The following is a 17,916-nucleotide window of genomic DNA, read 5'->3' on the forward strand; positions in this document are numbered from 1 at the left end:
AACATTGGAAATAAAGACTGTTTACGTGCTTAATAGGTACTCAAAGGTTGTATCAGATTCTACTACTGAACTTTAACATCTGCAATAATTGTCGTACACTACACATCTCAGTATAGGCACAGTTCTAAATAGATCCATATTTATTACTCCAATATAAAATATACTTACTCCAATAACAAAAATATGTAACTTTCCCTAAGATCTCAAAAAAGCTAAAGGATCCATCATAAACTGCAGTCAGCATAAGACCTTTTAAATGGCCTTTAATATTTCAACTATTAAATACAAGGATATTACAAATTGCAAAACTTTCATTTCATATCATCTATAGCATATACTAAAAAACAATTAAGTAACTTTAGTTTTCTATGAAATAAGTTGCTGGGACACTACCTTAGAGATCATTAAAAAATTGCTCATAATAAAATCCAACTAATTTGGCATTTTATTTACCTACTAAACAGGTAGACATGCAATAAGGCCCTGAGTGTTGCCGCACTGAGCTCCCATAAATCTGACACAGTATTATCCCTGAAGGGATAGAGGGACCCTCAGTGAAGAGAGGCACAGAAAAATCCCTGGGCTGGTAAGATCCAACGCTGCCCAGTGTACAAAAGGGCTCTGGACAGTACACTGTGGACCCAAAGGATCTCCACCAGAAGGTCGTAACAGTTACACACTAAAGCAGGAGAGCAGCACTCCCTATCTGCTTATTATCAGTTAACAAATAAGAAAGACTTCATATATCAAGGACATCCTCATCACTTGAAAATTAAGATTGCTCTAATTGTGTGTCTAATAAACCCGGTATTTAAAGCACACACATACACAAATTACCTTACAGTATTAACTTTTTTACTTTCCCATTTAATTTTAAGCCCACATCAAATACATAACTTTTACATCAAGTTCAAACCTTAAAGTATATGGAAATTTACCAGCTAAATGTGCAATTTTTGATTTCGCTGCTACAATAGCCTTTCTTGTTTTCTCTTCCTTTTCAGTTATCTGCTGTCGGAGCTGCTCCTCCTGTGTGGTTCTATCTTGAAGATCCTGACGAAGTCGTGAAAGTTCTGATTGAAGCTGCACAGCCTGTTCTTGGAAATTTCGTGCTTCCATCTCTTTTTCAGACAATGTCTTTTAAAGGGAAACAATGTATTCACTATGTAAATCAATCAAATCAATATAAACTGCATGCGCTACAGACTTAAAATGTAAAACTTATTAATTTGCTCATTTAGATTAAATGAAAGTATAAACATAAAATGGTGGTCAAACCAACTAATAAGTGAACACTTTGAAGATGATTAGATACTACTCACATACACAAGTCACTTAAAGTAATAAGGATAAAATACATACATTTCCATATAAGAAAAATGTTACCGCTTAACACATTTTTTCAATTCTTTTTTATGACTGAATATCCATTCTACTTCTTTAGGTATTCAACAAGGAAAGAACTGGGACATAAATGTTTCACTATTTCACACTCATACCTTCTGCAGATTCTCTACTTGACTCTCAAGTGATTTTGACTTTGCTTCAGCTTGGCTAAGGGTTTCTTTGAGCTCCTGCATTTCCTGAACTGAGACATGCTGTTCCTGATGGTCTCCAGAAGACTGAGCTGAGGTTTCCATGACCTAATATGACAAAGAACAATAATACACTTCTACGTTTATATTCAGTAATTCCACTTCTACAGGTTCATCGAAGGAAATAATAACTACAAAGAAATTTATCTTTAAGGGTATTCATAAATGAATTTTCTATGGACTATTGTAATGTCCAAAAGTAAGTTATTAAATAGATTACAATTTTCCATACAATTGAATATTAACTAACTAATCAAGATGACATGCATTGTTTGACATAGAACTGCTTGGAAAAACAAATCACTCATCTGTAAAGAAAAGCATATTAAAGTGCTAACAGTGGTTAACTCTGAGTGGTAAGAATTATGGATTTTTTTCTTCATATATTTTCTAATCTAACATGTGCTACCATATTTCCCTGAAAATAAGACCTTGCCAGACCATCAGCTCTAATGCGTCTTTTGGAGCAAAAATTAATATAAGACCCGGTATGACATAATATATGATATATGATATGGTATGATATGATATTATTACCTGGTCTTATATTAAAATAAGACTGGGCCTTATATTAATTTTTGCTCCAAAAGATGCATTAGAGCTGATGGTCTGGCTAAGTCTTTTCAGGGAAACATGGTAAATATGCAATTAAATCAACATACAGTTCTTTATCTTTGGGAATTAAACAAAATCCAAACTCAAAATATAACAAAGATTTGACAATTCTTTTTGGTAGGTGGTTAACACAGTCTACTTATTTAAAACTACATATATAACACAACCTGATTACTCATAAAGAACTATCATTTTTTAATATACACAATTTTAGTTAGCAGTGATATTTGAAACTGGAAAACTAAAATACCTAGCATTAAAATTTCTCTATGAATTTAGTGTATTTTGGGACATATTAAAAAGCCAATTTTAAATCAAACAAAGATATCGTATATAAGCTTATATTCAAGCTTAGAATCTAAACATCAATAATCAAAATAATGAAGAAATAAGATTTAAGTCATCCTTATATATAAAACTATAAATTGTGTAAAATTGTGTATATAAAATTGTGTACATAAAAATGATACAGTTCACATAAAGTGTACATATAACAATAAAATCACTTAAAAATACCTTATCTTGTTGTGCTTTTAGTTCTTCATATTGAGTCTTGTACCTACGCCCAATTTTCTTGACTTGAGTAATAGTTTTGACTTTTTCTTGGATATCAATTATTTTGGCATCTAAGTCCTTCTGGACACTTTCCTTTTCAGCTTTTACTTTACTTAAATCTTCCTTTAGACTCTGGATTAAGTTCTGATTGTTAGTCAAAGATGCATTTGCTCTAAACAAAAATAAAGGGGTAAAGAAGAAAGATTAAATATATGAGACTTTCAAATTTTAATTAAAATCCTTTAATTTACATTTCTATTGTTTTAGTAAGATTTTTATTTAAAAACCCTAAAAAAAAACAAAACCACACATACTTCAAAAGATAATTCCTTATCTTATGAATCTGTGGTCCTTTAGAAAGGTATTATTTGTTTATTACATAGACGTACATACCCATTTTAGAGAAGAGAAAAACCAAACAACAAGCGGTCAAGTAACACGCAGAATTTTACACAGTAATCAAGTGCTGGTACACAGATTTTAATCCACATCTGCCTGATAGTAAAATCTACACTCCACTCCGCTGGGAGTTGAGTAAATATGTTAGGTTTTGTAGGCCACATACAGTTTCTGTCATATGTTCATCTTCTTTTTTTACAATACTTTAAAAATATAAAAATCATTCTTATTTATAGGCTATACAAAACAGGTCGGTGGGTTACAGTCTGTCAAACCCTGTTCTTTTATCATGAATTAAACTGAAATCAGATGACCTGAATTAAGAGTATGGGTTTAACACTGGGTACCTTTCTGAATCTTAACTTTCTCATTTTTTAAAATTACATATTGTTATCATACAAGAGAGAAAATGCTAGACAATTACAGAAAAGGTAAGAAAATACGTATGATATGGACAACTGACATTAAAGCTTTAAAAAATAAACCAGAAACATTAAGTTTAATATTCAACTTATCTTTAAAGGGATAATGTAAGTTCATTCAAAATATTTTTAACTTAAAAAGTTCCTTTACTAAAAACTTTCAAAATATGTTCATGAATATATTCTAACCAAAAAAATAAATAAAATAAAAATCTATTTGCTAAAGTTATTTTTACTGTTTAGAAAATAAACACATTTAGCTTTAGACCCATAGTTTTCAAAATAGTAATAAAATATAGAGAAATAATTCGTGTATGAAGGCATAAAATTATTGTTTGGTTGGCTCCTTAAAGTGAAAGGGAAAATCACCTGTCAAGGCTCCAGCATTTTCCATTCTTTCTAAAATCAGGGAGCACTTGGTGAGTCGTATAAAGAATAGAAATAAACTTCTTTAAGATTTCATGTATTGTATACAATTTAGGGCTTCTCCCACATACCTTGCAATCTCAGCTTTAAGTCTCCCAATTTCTTCAGTTAACTGTTGAATACGCTTAGTATGAACTTCCTTTTCAGAAAGGAGCTTCCGATATTCATCTGTATCTGGATCTTTCTGTTGATTTACTAGATGCTAAAACAGCAAAAATGCACAATATCGTTTTTCATAGGTTTTATCAAACTAATGTGCTATAATATAATAAAATAGTAGAGTAATTATGTTTATATTCTGTATCTTGCATACACAGTGATGAAGCATCAAAGTACAAGATAATTAAGATAAAAACTTTCATTTGTTTAGCTAAAAAGTCTAGCCAAATGGAAAGGGAAATAAAGTATGTCATTAACTATTCATTATATTTTCATAGCTGCAAACAAACATTTCAGAATAGTTACAATGGAGTCAAATAAAGCGATCCAAAAATCTACAAGCTTTTAATATTAAATACCTAATTCCATTAAAGTGAGATTTACAGGAAAAGATTGTTTATAATGTTACTACAATCTAAATAAAAATATGAAAATAATCCTAAATGTAACTGATTACATTAACTAGGAAAGAAAGGAGCACAATTTAATAGAAATATATCTAGATTTGGGTATTAACACCCTCTTTTCCTCACTTTTCAGATTGCTTGGGTGATAAAAAAAAGGAATAAATAGGCACTTAAATTCCACAGTTCTATTCAAATTAATAGTTAACTTTTCTAGAGCATTTACTAGGTGCCAGGTGTTAGGTGAACTGCTTTACATTTATTATTTAATTTTTGTAAAATGAAAAGTGGCATTATGTCCTCATTTTTACAAATGAGGAAAATTAGCTCAGAAATTAAGAAACTGTCACAAATCACCTAACTAGTACATGACGAAGCAGGTTTTGAACTTTTGTTTGAATATAGATGTTTCTGATCACACTAAGTGATATGGTTTTGTCCCCCCAGAATGGTTCCCAGTGAACAAATCTTCTTAAAGTACTTTAACTACTTACATGCATTTTTTCATGTACAAAGGTATTTTAGAGGTAAGGTGAGAGCCAAATTTGCAATTAAAGGAAATAAATGAGCCATTTTTAAAAAATTACAAAATATCAAACATTTCAAAAATTGAGTTGTATGTTCAATTAACATAATAGGCTTTCACTGTTAAACACACAATTTTCACTAGTTCTTCAAATATTTATCTCCTTAATTTTCACCTTATTATTTAAAACTAACATGTTTCCATGTTTCAGAATGGGTTTAACGGCATTTACCTGGTTACGTGCTTTCCAACGTTTGACATCTTCTTCTAGTAACTTCTTTTCTGCTTGCAACATACCGCTTTTCTCACTCAGCTCAGCATTTGCTTCTTGTAAGGGTAAAATATCTAATTCCAGTTTCCTCACCTGAAAACAGTACCAGTATTTTTTTTAAATACCTGATGTAAAAATTCATATGTTATTAAAAATAACATGCCTTTACTCTAGATTAGTAAATTACAAACCTTTGCTTGCATCTGCTGTAGATCCTGTTCTAGCCTCTCCTTTTCTTCTCTTAGCATCTTATTGGTCTCCATAACTACGTTCATTGTTTCAGTTTTCTTCATCAGTTCCTCATGCTGGGCCATTGTTTTTGCAGTTACCTAAAGATTTCAAGCACATGTATTAATATACATCAACATCTAACAACAGGCGAAGACCTATCTTTTCTAACCAGTTCTAATCTTCCCTACAAAAGCTTTAAATGTCAACTTTTAAATATAAATTTTTGAAAGTTTTTTTAAATGATGTATCTTAATTACAAAGAGTTTAAACAAATGCAAAAAATTATAAATACGAAAAGTAAAAAGATACTACAAATCCGAACAAATAATCCATCTTAACCTTAGGTGCAGAAATCAATCCAGATCTCTATCTTTCTATAGCTATTCTTTTTCTTGCTATACTGAATTTATTAAGAGTTCTAAAATAATATTATTTTGGTCTTTCCCCCCACCCCCCACTCTTGTTCAGAAATTCTTTTTCATTTCATTCAGCTGTTTCATCACTTTGGTTGTGAACAATTTTACTGAATACTTGTTCAAGTGTGAAAAACTTTTTCCCTCTCCTCATTGGATGTAATTACCAACCTTCTGCATGTTACTTTATTCCTTCACCATTTAAAAGCTATGACTCATGGCTGCCATGCTCTATTGTTCACACTGGGTAGACATCCTAGTATTTTTGATATAATGTGTTACTTTTTGATTCTCTTCTGACTGCATGTAAGTTTGGTTTCTTCCCCTCTGAACTTGTTTGTGGGTTGAACATTTCCCAGTATTGTTTGCCTTTCTATAGCCCAAGGGAACAGCAAAGGAAACAGAAGAGACGGATTCTACCCCTTTTCTCCAAGTGTTAACTTCACTGAACTGGAGGGTGTGTTCAGTATTTCCATGATGAGATATATTTGAATTTGGGTTGTTTTCTCAACAGGATATAATTCTGGAAATTTTCATTTCTGTCTGAAAACATAAATCCCATAAATCTATTTACTTTCCCATTTCAATGGTTTCTCTTTAGCAGTCATTCCAACTACCTATCAGTTAAAATTAGATAAATGATTCAAAATTTTAATTTCTTTCCTTCCAGTTGTGGGTTATATTACCACATCTCCTCAGAATGAGTTAAGTTTTTGAGTGGTAGTGCGGGTTAAGAAGTTGACCTGTGTTGCAACCATCCATTCAACACAGCATTTCTTTTCCTTTCTTTGGCTGATAGTTTTTACTACTTTTTGTTCCTTTGCTGAGGAAGAAATATTCTGTGGCAGTTTTAATCCACCATGTTATCCTAGAATGACTGTCCAGATGTACATTTAATAACAACTATAATAATTAAGGTAACTGAAATTTATCAGGCACCAAACATCATTCTAAATGCTTCAGGTGCACTGACACACTTAATCCTCATTATTATCATACCAATATTACAGATAAAGAAATTTAAGAGCAGGGAAGTTACCCAAGGCACACACACATCTAAATGGTATGAAGCCAGAATTTGAAACCAGGCAGTCTGGTTATCAACATTCTCTTAGCACTATATACTGTATCAGTGTCTAATAATGCTTAATGAATTCACCATTTTAGGAAGAATGCTTATTTGAACTTAAATTTTATTTTATTAGAACTAAAATGAGTTCTTCTCTCGATTTAACAACTGCTTTCTTGCAGCTTGCACACATACCTGGACTTTCTCCCTTTCAGCATTGAGACTATCCTGCAGCTCCTGCAGCTCTCTTTCTAAAAGTTCAACCCTTTGTCGATAACGTAGACTCTCAACCTGAGCCACCTCAAACCTTGTTTCGGCAATTTCTTTTTCTCGTCGTATAAATCTACAAGAACATACAAGGTTTTATTTGAATAAAAATAATGACAACACAACATTTCAAAACGTGGGTAACTTTTAAGATGACAAGATCCATTCAGTTTAGTAACTATTTTTATGTTTTCATTAATAATGGGAGACATTTTTTATTATAGACTGTGGCTTTAGAAATGTGTATCTTTAGTTTTTCAAAGAAGCCACTCAAGTTCTTACCATCAGATTCAATTTAAAGTCATTTACTTATTAAATTAGAGTATGTATAAATGTCAAGTCACCACTAATTGAACGTTAGTGGCTTTAGTGGCCAACACGAGATGGAATGAGCTTCATACCTAAATAGCACATAACCCCCACTTCTTTAATTTATACATTTGTAATTTCATTTCATAGTTGTTATACCATAGAAATAAAACATTAATATATTGGGTTTACCTGAGAATTTCTAAAATTTGTTCTTGAGATTTTCCTTCTTCACTGAAAGATACATTCAATGGACCTTGTACACCTTCCTTCACAGAGGCAACGACCTTGTCACCTAATTTTTCGATCTGATCATGAAGCAATCTATTTTGTTTCTCTAGATCTTCACAGCGAGACACACACTTGGAAACTTCATCCTGTAAGCCAACAGTCCGTCATAAGAGCAGATTCCCTTACGTAAATTAAAAAGAAAAAAACAAACCTTTCAATTCTCTAGAATACTTTGTTATGATGTACTATACCTTTAACATTCTCTCTCGTTCCTCCCAAGATGCTTTACACTCCAGCAACTGTGACTCTGCTTTCTGGGTTGTTTCTTCCAAATGTTGACGGACTGATGCCATTTTGGAAACCTGTTCCTTGGCAGCCTGCAGTGCTTCCACATCGGCAGCGTGCAGCATGAGTTCTCTCTCATACTTATTCTGAGCTTCCACAGCTATTTTAGCCTGAAAGAGATTATTCCCCCATTGACACAAAAGATTAAAAATCCACAAAGCTAGTCAGTACTAAGAAAATATGCACAAACAATTATAAAAAAAAAGATAAGAAAAAAGGAATAAAAAAATATGCACGTTGTGTTAAGATAAAAGTGAAGATAATCTAAATATACAAAAATAGGATAATAATTAAAAGTTATATCTATTCAATGAAATATAAAAGATCTGTTCTAAATGAAACTTATAAAGAATGTGTAGCAACCTGGAACAGACTTATGAAATAAAGGCTAAATATAACTCAGTTATGTAAAATACATGCATACACATGTACACACAGAAACTTAGAAGTGAACAAAAGGAAATGAAAAGAATTTATTTGAAAATTGAATTAAGGATACATTCTCTGATTTTAATTTCCAATGTTACTCTGTTTGGCAATAAGCCAAGGATAATTCATTTTTGTCTCATCTCTGAAGCATTTCCCCGTATTCCATTCTTAAAGAAAACGTGATACACATACATGTACATGTAAGCAATAAAGAATAGCAACCAAATGAATGGTTATTAAAATACCACTGAACTTAAAAATAAGAGCATTACCAATATTCTTACAGGTATTCTTTTCCCATTCTACCACCTCAATAATCCCCATTCTCCTGAATTGTGTTTTATCACTTCTTGTTCACCAAAAATTATTAAAAAGTCTTATCACATATGGATGTGGGCATGTGTGTACGTATACATAAATAATGTGGAGTTTTGTATTTTCAAAGCTATAAAAGAAGTGATGTATAAAAATAAGTTAAGCTCAGTAATTAAAATGTTTTCAAGAGGTCCTCATTTTGCTGAGGAAGTTCTATTTTGTCTATAATAGTTTTGCAGCCAGAACTAGCGAAGGAAAGCAATAGTAGGAAAACAAAAATGATCACAGATGAGAGCTAGTACACATTTAATCTCCTACTCCTATTTTGTACTTTTTTCCCAATTGCCAAGATCGCCTTGTTAATGAATACTGCACTATTTACTTTTAGCTTGCATCTATACTTTTTAACTGACTTTAGTTCAAGTTGCACAAATGTGGAAACAACCTTGTATTTTTGTAGGTTCACCAATCCCCCAATGCATTAACGTACTCAAAGAACTGCCCCTCAGATCAACACTCACATATCAATGCCTGGCTGTGAGAGCAACACTTACTTGTTCCCGACAATCACGTCTGGCTTGCTGTTCATTACTCAAAGCTGTGCTTGCTCTCTGAAGAGCTTCTTGTACTTCATTCTGAACGCTATTAAGTGTTTTCTTTAACTCAGATAACTACATTGGAAGAACAAGATGAAAACCAGAGTTAATTGCAAACTTACTTTAACAATACTGAAGACAGATTTTAAAAAGCTCAATTTGCCCAAAGGGACTTCTTACTAAATTTAAAACAGTCATAACTTGATATAATCTACTGTACAAAACTTGCAGGTCTATATTCCCTACCTACTAATATTTGCAAAAGCCAATTCTCAAGCAGAGGCTTCTAAAAAGAAGCACTGTACCTACTTCCTAAAATAGTCTAAAATATTCAAAGGAAACATGTACAGATGCACTGAGCAGAATAAAAGATAAAACTAAAATTGTTGGGAGGGTTCAACCAATACCTATTGAGATGAACTGGATGGTAACTAATGAGCTATTCAAAAGAACGCAAATCCTTACAAAAAGAAAAAAAGAATGTGGTTAATAATCTAATTTACCTGTTGTTCCATGCTCTCTATGGCTTTTCTCTTGTCATCCTGAAGTTCCTGTTTCTCCTTCTCTACTTCCATCAACTTCTTTTCCAACTGTGTCTGAAATTCAGCTGACTCTTTTAAACGAACTTCGATATTTTTATGTACTTCTTCTGTTACCTTCACCATCATCCAAACAGTAGGATACAAAAATTACACACATTTAAAATTATACAACTACTTTCTCTAAATCTAAACTTGAAAAGTACTAAAATTGTTTGTATTAAAAAAAAAAATCTATCAATAGGATTAAAGAGTTCAGAAACATTTAAAACTATAAGCATAATTTATCTCTCAACTTAGCTATTGGCCATTTTTCTTTTTTGAAGTGAAATTTCCAATTCTCATTTCTCCTTCAATCCTCATTCACTTGCCTAATCTATCCTTTCTACTACTAAAAGATTTCCCCCCCACATATTTTCATTCCCATGATGCCAACCACAAAAGGATCTTTTAAAACTGTAGCCCTGGACTACTGCTATACTCTCCAAAATGAACTTTGTATCCTTGAATCTACTACATTAATCTTTCTAATTAAAACAAATTCTGGCTATGACATGTTGGAAAAAATCAACAGCTCTTAATAATCTTACAAATACGACATTCAAAACATTTCACATTTCGTTCTCAACTACATTTATGACTATTTTTCTCACTACTTAACGCCACAAATTCCAAACACTAGCCAAACGGTTATCTAAAGCCTTTCTATTTTGGCTGAGGGTTCCTACCACATGGAATAACTTTCTATCTCTATCCAAGTGATACTTTCTTTCAAGGCTGTGGACAAATGCCATCTCTTTTGTGAAGTCCTACATACTCAGGAGAGGAGACAAATAACCTTATCTACCTCCCACTCAGATCAACATTTGGTCTGTACCTTTCCTACAGTAATTACACCCTTCCTTGTTTTATGAATTATGTGGGTGGTTTTGGTTTTATCTGGCTTATGAGACCAAGCACTTTTGAAAGGTAAGCATAACAACCAGTGTAACTCGCTCTGGCTACAGAGCCTATCATACAGCAGGCTCCTAAGTAAAAAAAAACAAACAAACAAAAAAACAAGTTAATAAATGCCTTCAAATTGAATTCAAAATTGTATATACCTGTTTTTCCTTATTGAGGGATTCTTCTAAACTAGTAACCATTGCTCGATACTGTTCCACATTACTAGTGCTTGTTTTGAGTCTCTCCTTCAAATCGTTCACTTGCTCTTCTGTTTGCCTTAGTTGACTTAGAAGTTCATCCACATCTTCTTTGTTGTTAGGCTGACCTAAAAGATTTCACAGGTTTCTTAAAATTAGCATTTTAAATGATATTAGAGGTGATTGTTATCAAAGAGCTTGTGAAATTAGGATTAAGGCTCAAATGTAAAAGTACTTAACTATCTAGGAAGTATATTTTAATCCACGCTGAATAATGAAATAAAACAGCTATTTTTGTCGTATATTATTTCTTAAAAAAAAAAATCAAGTATTTGAAATGTGCTATTACAAAAATTAAGGAAAGGGTATTTAAGAGAAGAATATAAAATATTTCTACTAAAGAGCTACTTGAAAGAATTATTAGATTCTTAATTTGTCATTTAAACACTGCTTAACTCTAAAACACCAAATCTTAAATTATTTAAGCCCAATTTTCATTCTAAAATCCATGGAAAGGAAAAAATTTCAGATTGAAAAGAATGTTTTCTTATCATATGATATCAATAAGAAAAGACTATTGGATAATCCTATGTCCACAATATATATCAGATATATATATATATTTATATATACACACATACATGCACATATACATATACAATTATGTTATGCTTTTTATTTATCTTCTACTGAGAAATAAAACCATATAGAAAGATTATCTGAACACAAAGCCTTTACACTTGAAATGGTGCATACCCAAAGAAAAGCAAAATCTACCAAATTTTTTACGTGAGGCTGTCAATGAGCAAAGATTAGGAATACTGATCTAAAAGACACCAAGCAAATCAGTTATTTCTGTCAGGTGAGCCTTATCATTACAGATTTAACAAGAAATCTCATCACAAAGGGGAGCTTAGAATTCAAATATTAGCCCTCCTCAAAAGAAATAATTTAAAAATATCAATATATAAATGGCTTCAACAATTAGAAAACTAAAAACATACCTTGGTTGGATGCCATGCAGAACTACTGTGAATTTCCAAGTCTGCAAATTTATTAACTAGGCTTATAAGTGAGCTTTACTGTATGAACAGTAAAGATTTTTCTTTTGCTAGTAGTATCCACAAAGGAAGGATATTTCTTTATAGGCTATGTTATAAACCTGAAGAAATACTTCATTATCAGTCTATTTATTTACCTTTACCAGTTCTCTGCGAGGACTGAGAAGCAAGCTGGACCTCCATATTACTAACATGCTGTTTCAATGTAGCAATTTCCTTTTGGGCATTTTTTAATAGCTCTTTTGTATTAAGATGAAGATTTGTCTCAGTATCCAGCTGTCTCTTCGTATCTAAAAGTTGAACCTATAAGAAAAAAATACATTAACCCTACAAACGCTATTTTTAGGTTCTTAAATAATTACAAGTTTAAGATATCTTTTTACAGAACTTTAAAACACTAGCCAATATAGAGTAATGTCAACCAGATTTACCTTCCCATCTGAAACCAAAACACAACCCTCCCCAAACAGACACGGATACAACACCTGAAACCATTTTACAATTGTGGGTTGACAGGAAATAAGAGGCGAGCCCTACAATTTCTCTAGCTTACTGATTTAAGTGCGTACAGGTTATGGGGGAGCATTTAAGATCTCGCTTCCCGGCATCTGTGATCAGTTTTGGCATAAAACTGAGCTTCACTATATGAACAGTAAAGTTTTCTGTTTTGCTTTTCTTTTGCTAGTGATAGGGTAGGTAGAAAGGTGGAAATGAGCAGAAGGAACCTGCCCTGTCAGGAGGCCCCTTGCAGCTGCTCCCACTTAGGTCACAGATACCCTGCTCTGCAGGATATCATAAACAAAGGTGGGCACAAAACAATTAGCTCAGCAGGATACAGCATATCCTTAAAGCAAGAAGAAAAAATGCCAGTGAGGGATGGGAAAACATCCCCCTTATTAGAATATACATCCTGCTTCTCAAGGCCACTGTACGGGGCTCAGACAACCTTGGGAGCAAGAAGGGAGTAGGAGGCATGCCAGCTGGGAGAACGAGATACTAGAGAGGGAGAGGGGGAGACAATTCTACCCACAGAGATAAAAACCCTCACACAACATGAGGAGAGGCAGCTTCCCTCTCTTGGGTCAGCCTGCTGCATGTCTCAGTGTACTCGCTTTAACTTATAACTTCTTGCTGTCCTATGCTGCACAAACTCTGTCCCTTGATGGAATTCTTTCTTTCGAGACAAAAAGCTGAGGTACAACATCATTCCTGGTAACACTAGCATCCACAAAGAAAAGGTATTAGGTTGGTGCAAAAGTAATTGTGGTTTTCCCAATTGTTTTTAACCTTTTAAACCACAATTACTTTTGTACCAATCTAATATTTATTTATAGCACGTTACAAACGTAAAGAAATACTTTCTTATCAGTCTAATTATTTATTTATCTTTACCAGCTAACTGGTAAAGGTAAATAAATAAGCTCAAATTTATAATAAATAAATAAATAAATAAATAAATAAGCTCAAAGTTATAAAACATCTATCAGAGAGAAGAGAGCTGCACAGGTAAGAGCACCCTGGAGATTTGCAGAGGATTCCTCCTGAATAATCAGGAAACAGTGATCAGTGCATGCATATGAAATTACCCTAGACAGGGTCAAGAATCATCCAGAGACAGGAGTGAAGCGTGCCTGGCACTCAGAGTCAAGAATAATGCCTGTTCCTAGCAGCCAGACTGCAACACTCCTAAGCCGATGGTTACTGGGACCAGACCTGAGGAAGGTCTTGTCTCAATAACGGGGAATAATTAGTTGTAGGCTGAGTACTGCTTTGGCCCTGTCTAATAAATCATAAAAAGCAACAACGCTCAAGAGAGTCAAACTATTTTCAATTAACTTTACTGCATCACAGAACAAAGCTCACAACTTATAGGAATACAAAAATATCCAGTACTCAACAGGATAAAACTCACAATGTAGCACTCAATAAAAATTACTAGGTATACAAAGAGGCAAGAAAAACTTAAAAGAGTTTGTAAGAAGTCTCTTCAAAACCATGCTTCAACATGAGATGGTAGTGTGTCCATACACCAGCTTAATTTTCGAACATAAACAAACCTACAGAAATTCAGAACACTGACAGACTCACATCTAGATTTCTAGTAAGCGTATGCCTTTGTTCCACCTCATTTTCCAACTTCTTTTTTAGATGAGATATCTCATTGTCCAGTTTTTCTATCTGGCTAGTAAGCCTTTGTTTGGTTTCCGTTTCAGATCGCTCTAGTATTCCCTAAGATAAAGAAAAGATTTTTGATTATGCTTAAGAAAGTTCTCAAAAAATAAAATACAAAAATTAAAGGCTAGAGGGCATTACAGGTTTACAACCCAATTCTACATAAAAAAGATTTGTAACATTTACCAAGTAACTTATTTTGACATTCTACATATTAAAACATCTATTTAACAGGAAAGGAAACATTACAATAGTACCAAAATTTAATCTTGTAAACAATTAAACTATACAAGACTGTAAATGCAGATCTGAAGATTAAAACTGCCAATTTCACCAATTCAATCAGGTTTCTTTCAAATGTTTTATTTAGAATAGTGGCATGTCGTAAACCCCAAAATTCAATGATCATCACAAATATGATAAAAATGACAGATAAATTTTCTAATTAAGGAAATTTCTAATTAAATTTAAAGATGTTTTTATGTGTCTTTTTATTTGGTTACCTGAATTGTTTGCAGATTAGTTAGCAGCAAGTTTTGCCCTCTTTGTTCAGCTAACAGAGACTCTCTTTGTTGAGAAAGACGAACTTCTGACAATTTAAGCATTTCCTTTTCCTTTTTCAAATTTTCTGCTCTTACCTTCAGGGCAAATACAATTGAAAGAAAAATGTTGGAAAACAAAGTGTCAAATGTAACAATACAATTATAAAATTAAAACGATCCTTCATGACTAAACATTTCTTATTGCTCATAGAGAGTACATCTATTCATTATATAAAAAAATATAACTTAGTTTCATTTATTGAAATATGAAGCAAAAATTATTAGGAATACCAATAGATCAAAGAAAAAAAAATTGCAATAACCACAAATACATATGATTTCTTTGCTATAACAAATCAGACTTTAAAACAACAACAAAAAAACTACGTACAGTTGACCCTTGAACAACACGGGTTTGAAATGCATGGATTTACTTATCCTGGATCCACTTACATACACATTCGTAGATTAAGTGGACCTGTGCAGTTCAAACCCATGTTGTACAAGAGTCAACTCTACCTGGAAACCATGTAGTAATGACCTGTAATACACAAACCTCTCAAATATCTGTTACACCAACTAGTAAAATCAAAGTAATAACTAAAAAACAAATGTCAAATGAAACTTGTAATGCAAGTTGGAAGAAAGAAAATTGGTCTCACTTCTGCAACGGCTAGCTTTTCGTTTGCTCCTCTCAAATCTTGCGTCATTGTATTGATGATCTGTTCCTGCTTCTGAGTTGTTGCGGTGAGTTTCTGATTTCTCTCATGTAGGGAGGTTATTTCTCGGCGATATCCTTCAACGTTATCTTGTAACATTTCATAACTTACATGAAAGCAAAATAATTCTATAAGCAACTGAAATACTATATCCAAATTAGTTCCTTAAGGAATTTCACAATAGCATAATTTTAAATGATTAAGACTATGAAAAGTAGCTTTTTATAATAATGTAACACCTTCATACTTTTTTCTAAACTCCCAAGTTGGCAGTTAATTCAAATTCTAAAATATATGGTGATGGAAGGAGAACTGACTCTGGGGTGGTGAACACACAATGGCATTTATAGATGCTGTGATACATAATTGTACTCCTGAAATCTATGTAATTTTACTAACAATTGTCACCCCAATAAATAAAAAAAATTAAAAAAATGCAAATTCTAAATAAGCACAGCATTTCATGTTGAATTAATTTTTAATCTTATTCATTTATAAGAATTTCAATCATATTCAAAATAATGCCAATACAATGTTCATACACCAGACACCCACCATAACATAGTATGCAATTTAAGATATTTTTACACATGGTTAGTGCTGGATTTTTGCTAGTTCTTTTTCTGCTATAACTATTCATCTTATTTTCTTACGTGCTTGAAAGCTTAGAAAATGCCCGGCTAGAGCTATCAACATAAGGGAAAAAAGATGTTTTTATATGGGGTCTCAAACTTGGAATGTATAGAAATAACTTCCTGCCATATTCTGAAAACATAGTTTTAGCATGTAGCACAGCCATACCTCATTTTACTGAGCTTTGCAGTTACTGAATTTTTCATGAACATCAAGGCAAGACCTTTCACCAGCAAAAAGATTATGACCTAGTGAAGGCTCGGATGATGGTTAGCATGTTTAGCAATGAAGTATTTTTAATTAAGGTATGTGCATTTTTTAGACATAATGTTATTGCACATTTAATACACTACAGTAGAGGGTAAGCATACGCACCAAAAAAATTCATGTGACTTGCTTTATTGCAATATTTCTTTTTTATTGCAGTGGTCTGGAACTGAACTAGCAGTATCTGAGGTATGCCTACATATATAAAAATAAATTTTGTCCCAACTAAGCTAACATGTGTTCAATGGGTCTAATAATAATTATGGAATGCAATTAACTATTATCCCTTTATAAGGGATCAAGAAAGTGAATTTACCCAAAATTATCTACTACTTACTTCTCTTCTACCTAGAATAGAAAAGGCTGAATGAAATTTGCTTATGTTCCGCTAATCCTCTGGTGCATTTATAAAATAATTAAGTCTTACAGAAACAGGTCTTTCAATCTCAGGAAGGAAAACTGGCAATATTCCTTATATGAACTTCAACTGTAAGTAAGTACCTGGACCCCATAGCAATGCCCAAGAGAATCATTAGTCAATATTAAAAATAAACCCCCATAGCTTCTCATCTGAATTATGGCCTACAAAAAAGTAACACTGTTGCAATTTAACCCTTGAATTTAGTTCATTTGAATATTGAAGTATACCATTTAGACTTCAATAATTTTTGAACAAAAGAAAATTTACCGTTTAGAAGCAAAGTCGAGCTGGGTAGAAATTTTAGTGTTTTGTGATCGCAAATCTGTGACTTGATCCTGAAATTTCTCAAGCTGCTCATTTTGTATTTTTTCATTATCTGTCTTTTCTTTTTTGTAGTTTTCAAAAATTTCCTGCAACTAAATATTAGAGAAATTATTAGAAGATGACACTGTGTTCTTGAAAAACCTAACCCAACATAAAGGGTAAAGGTGTGATCTTTACCTGTTTAAGGGCAGCCTTGGCTTCTATCACCTCTGCTGACTCAATTATAGGTACTGGAGTAGGAGTGGAAACAGTCTGTGATGTATTTGAACGTTTTGGAGTTGACACAAGAGAAATATCCTCTAAGCTTGAAGCTTCAAAAACATAAAAAGAATGCTGTAACATTCTTTTGCAAATACATCATCACCATAATCAACAAGCTAGATTTAAATAAAATCGTAAGATTATAAAAATTAGGAAACATACTAAATAACCTATTGATGATTTTTGCTATCGGATTACATGTAGTTGCAGATTAAATGGTAAAAGAAAATATAATCAAAATAAGTATCATAATTCATT

At 32.6% G+C, this 17,916-nt stretch overlaps 1 protein-coding gene across 4 annotated transcripts in view; it reads right to left on the reverse strand.

The window, feature by feature from the left end:
• TPR (translocated promoter region, nuclear basket protein) overlaps window positions 1-17,916 on the reverse strand; it is a 59,134-nt gene that overhangs the window by 26,321 nt on the left and 14,897 nt on the right. For all 4 annotated transcript variants that reach the window (XM_074322244.1, XM_019738042.2, XM_019738043.2 and 1 more), the window contains exons 17-34: window positions 17,575-17,708; window positions 17,341-17,489; window positions 15,696-15,858; window positions 14,995-15,129; window positions 14,408-14,548; window positions 12,457-12,622; window positions 11,220-11,386; window positions 10,081-10,233; window positions 9,536-9,652; window positions 8,144-8,347; window positions 7,854-8,038; window positions 7,281-7,428; window positions 5,564-5,701; window positions 5,334-5,465; window positions 4,084-4,214; window positions 2,727-2,937; window positions 1,500-1,643; window positions 939-1,137 (exon numbers count right to left, since the gene is read on the reverse strand). In XM_074322244.1, the coding sequence (XP_074178345.1) occupies window positions 939-1,137; window positions 1,500-1,643; window positions 2,727-2,937; window positions 4,084-4,214; window positions 5,334-5,465; window positions 5,564-5,701; window positions 7,281-7,428; window positions 7,854-8,038; window positions 8,144-8,347; window positions 9,536-9,652; window positions 10,081-10,233; window positions 11,220-11,386; window positions 12,457-12,622; window positions 14,408-14,548; window positions 14,995-15,129; window positions 15,696-15,858; window positions 17,341-17,489; window positions 17,575-17,708 (2,817 nt within the window). The remainder of the gene's footprint in view (window positions 1-938; window positions 1,138-1,499; window positions 1,644-2,726; window positions 2,938-4,083; window positions 4,215-5,333; window positions 5,466-5,563; window positions 5,702-7,280; window positions 7,429-7,853; window positions 8,039-8,143; window positions 8,348-9,535; window positions 9,653-10,080; window positions 10,234-11,219; window positions 11,387-12,456; window positions 12,623-14,407; window positions 14,549-14,994; window positions 15,130-15,695; window positions 15,859-17,340; window positions 17,490-17,574; window positions 17,709-17,916) is intronic.

The sequence above is a fragment of the Rhinolophus sinicus genome, linkage group LG17 (genome assembly GCF_036562045.2).
Source record: "Rhinolophus sinicus isolate RSC01 linkage group LG17, ASM3656204v1, whole genome shotgun sequence".
NCBI lineage: Eukaryota > Metazoa > Chordata > Mammalia > Chiroptera > Rhinolophidae > Rhinolophus > Rhinolophus sinicus.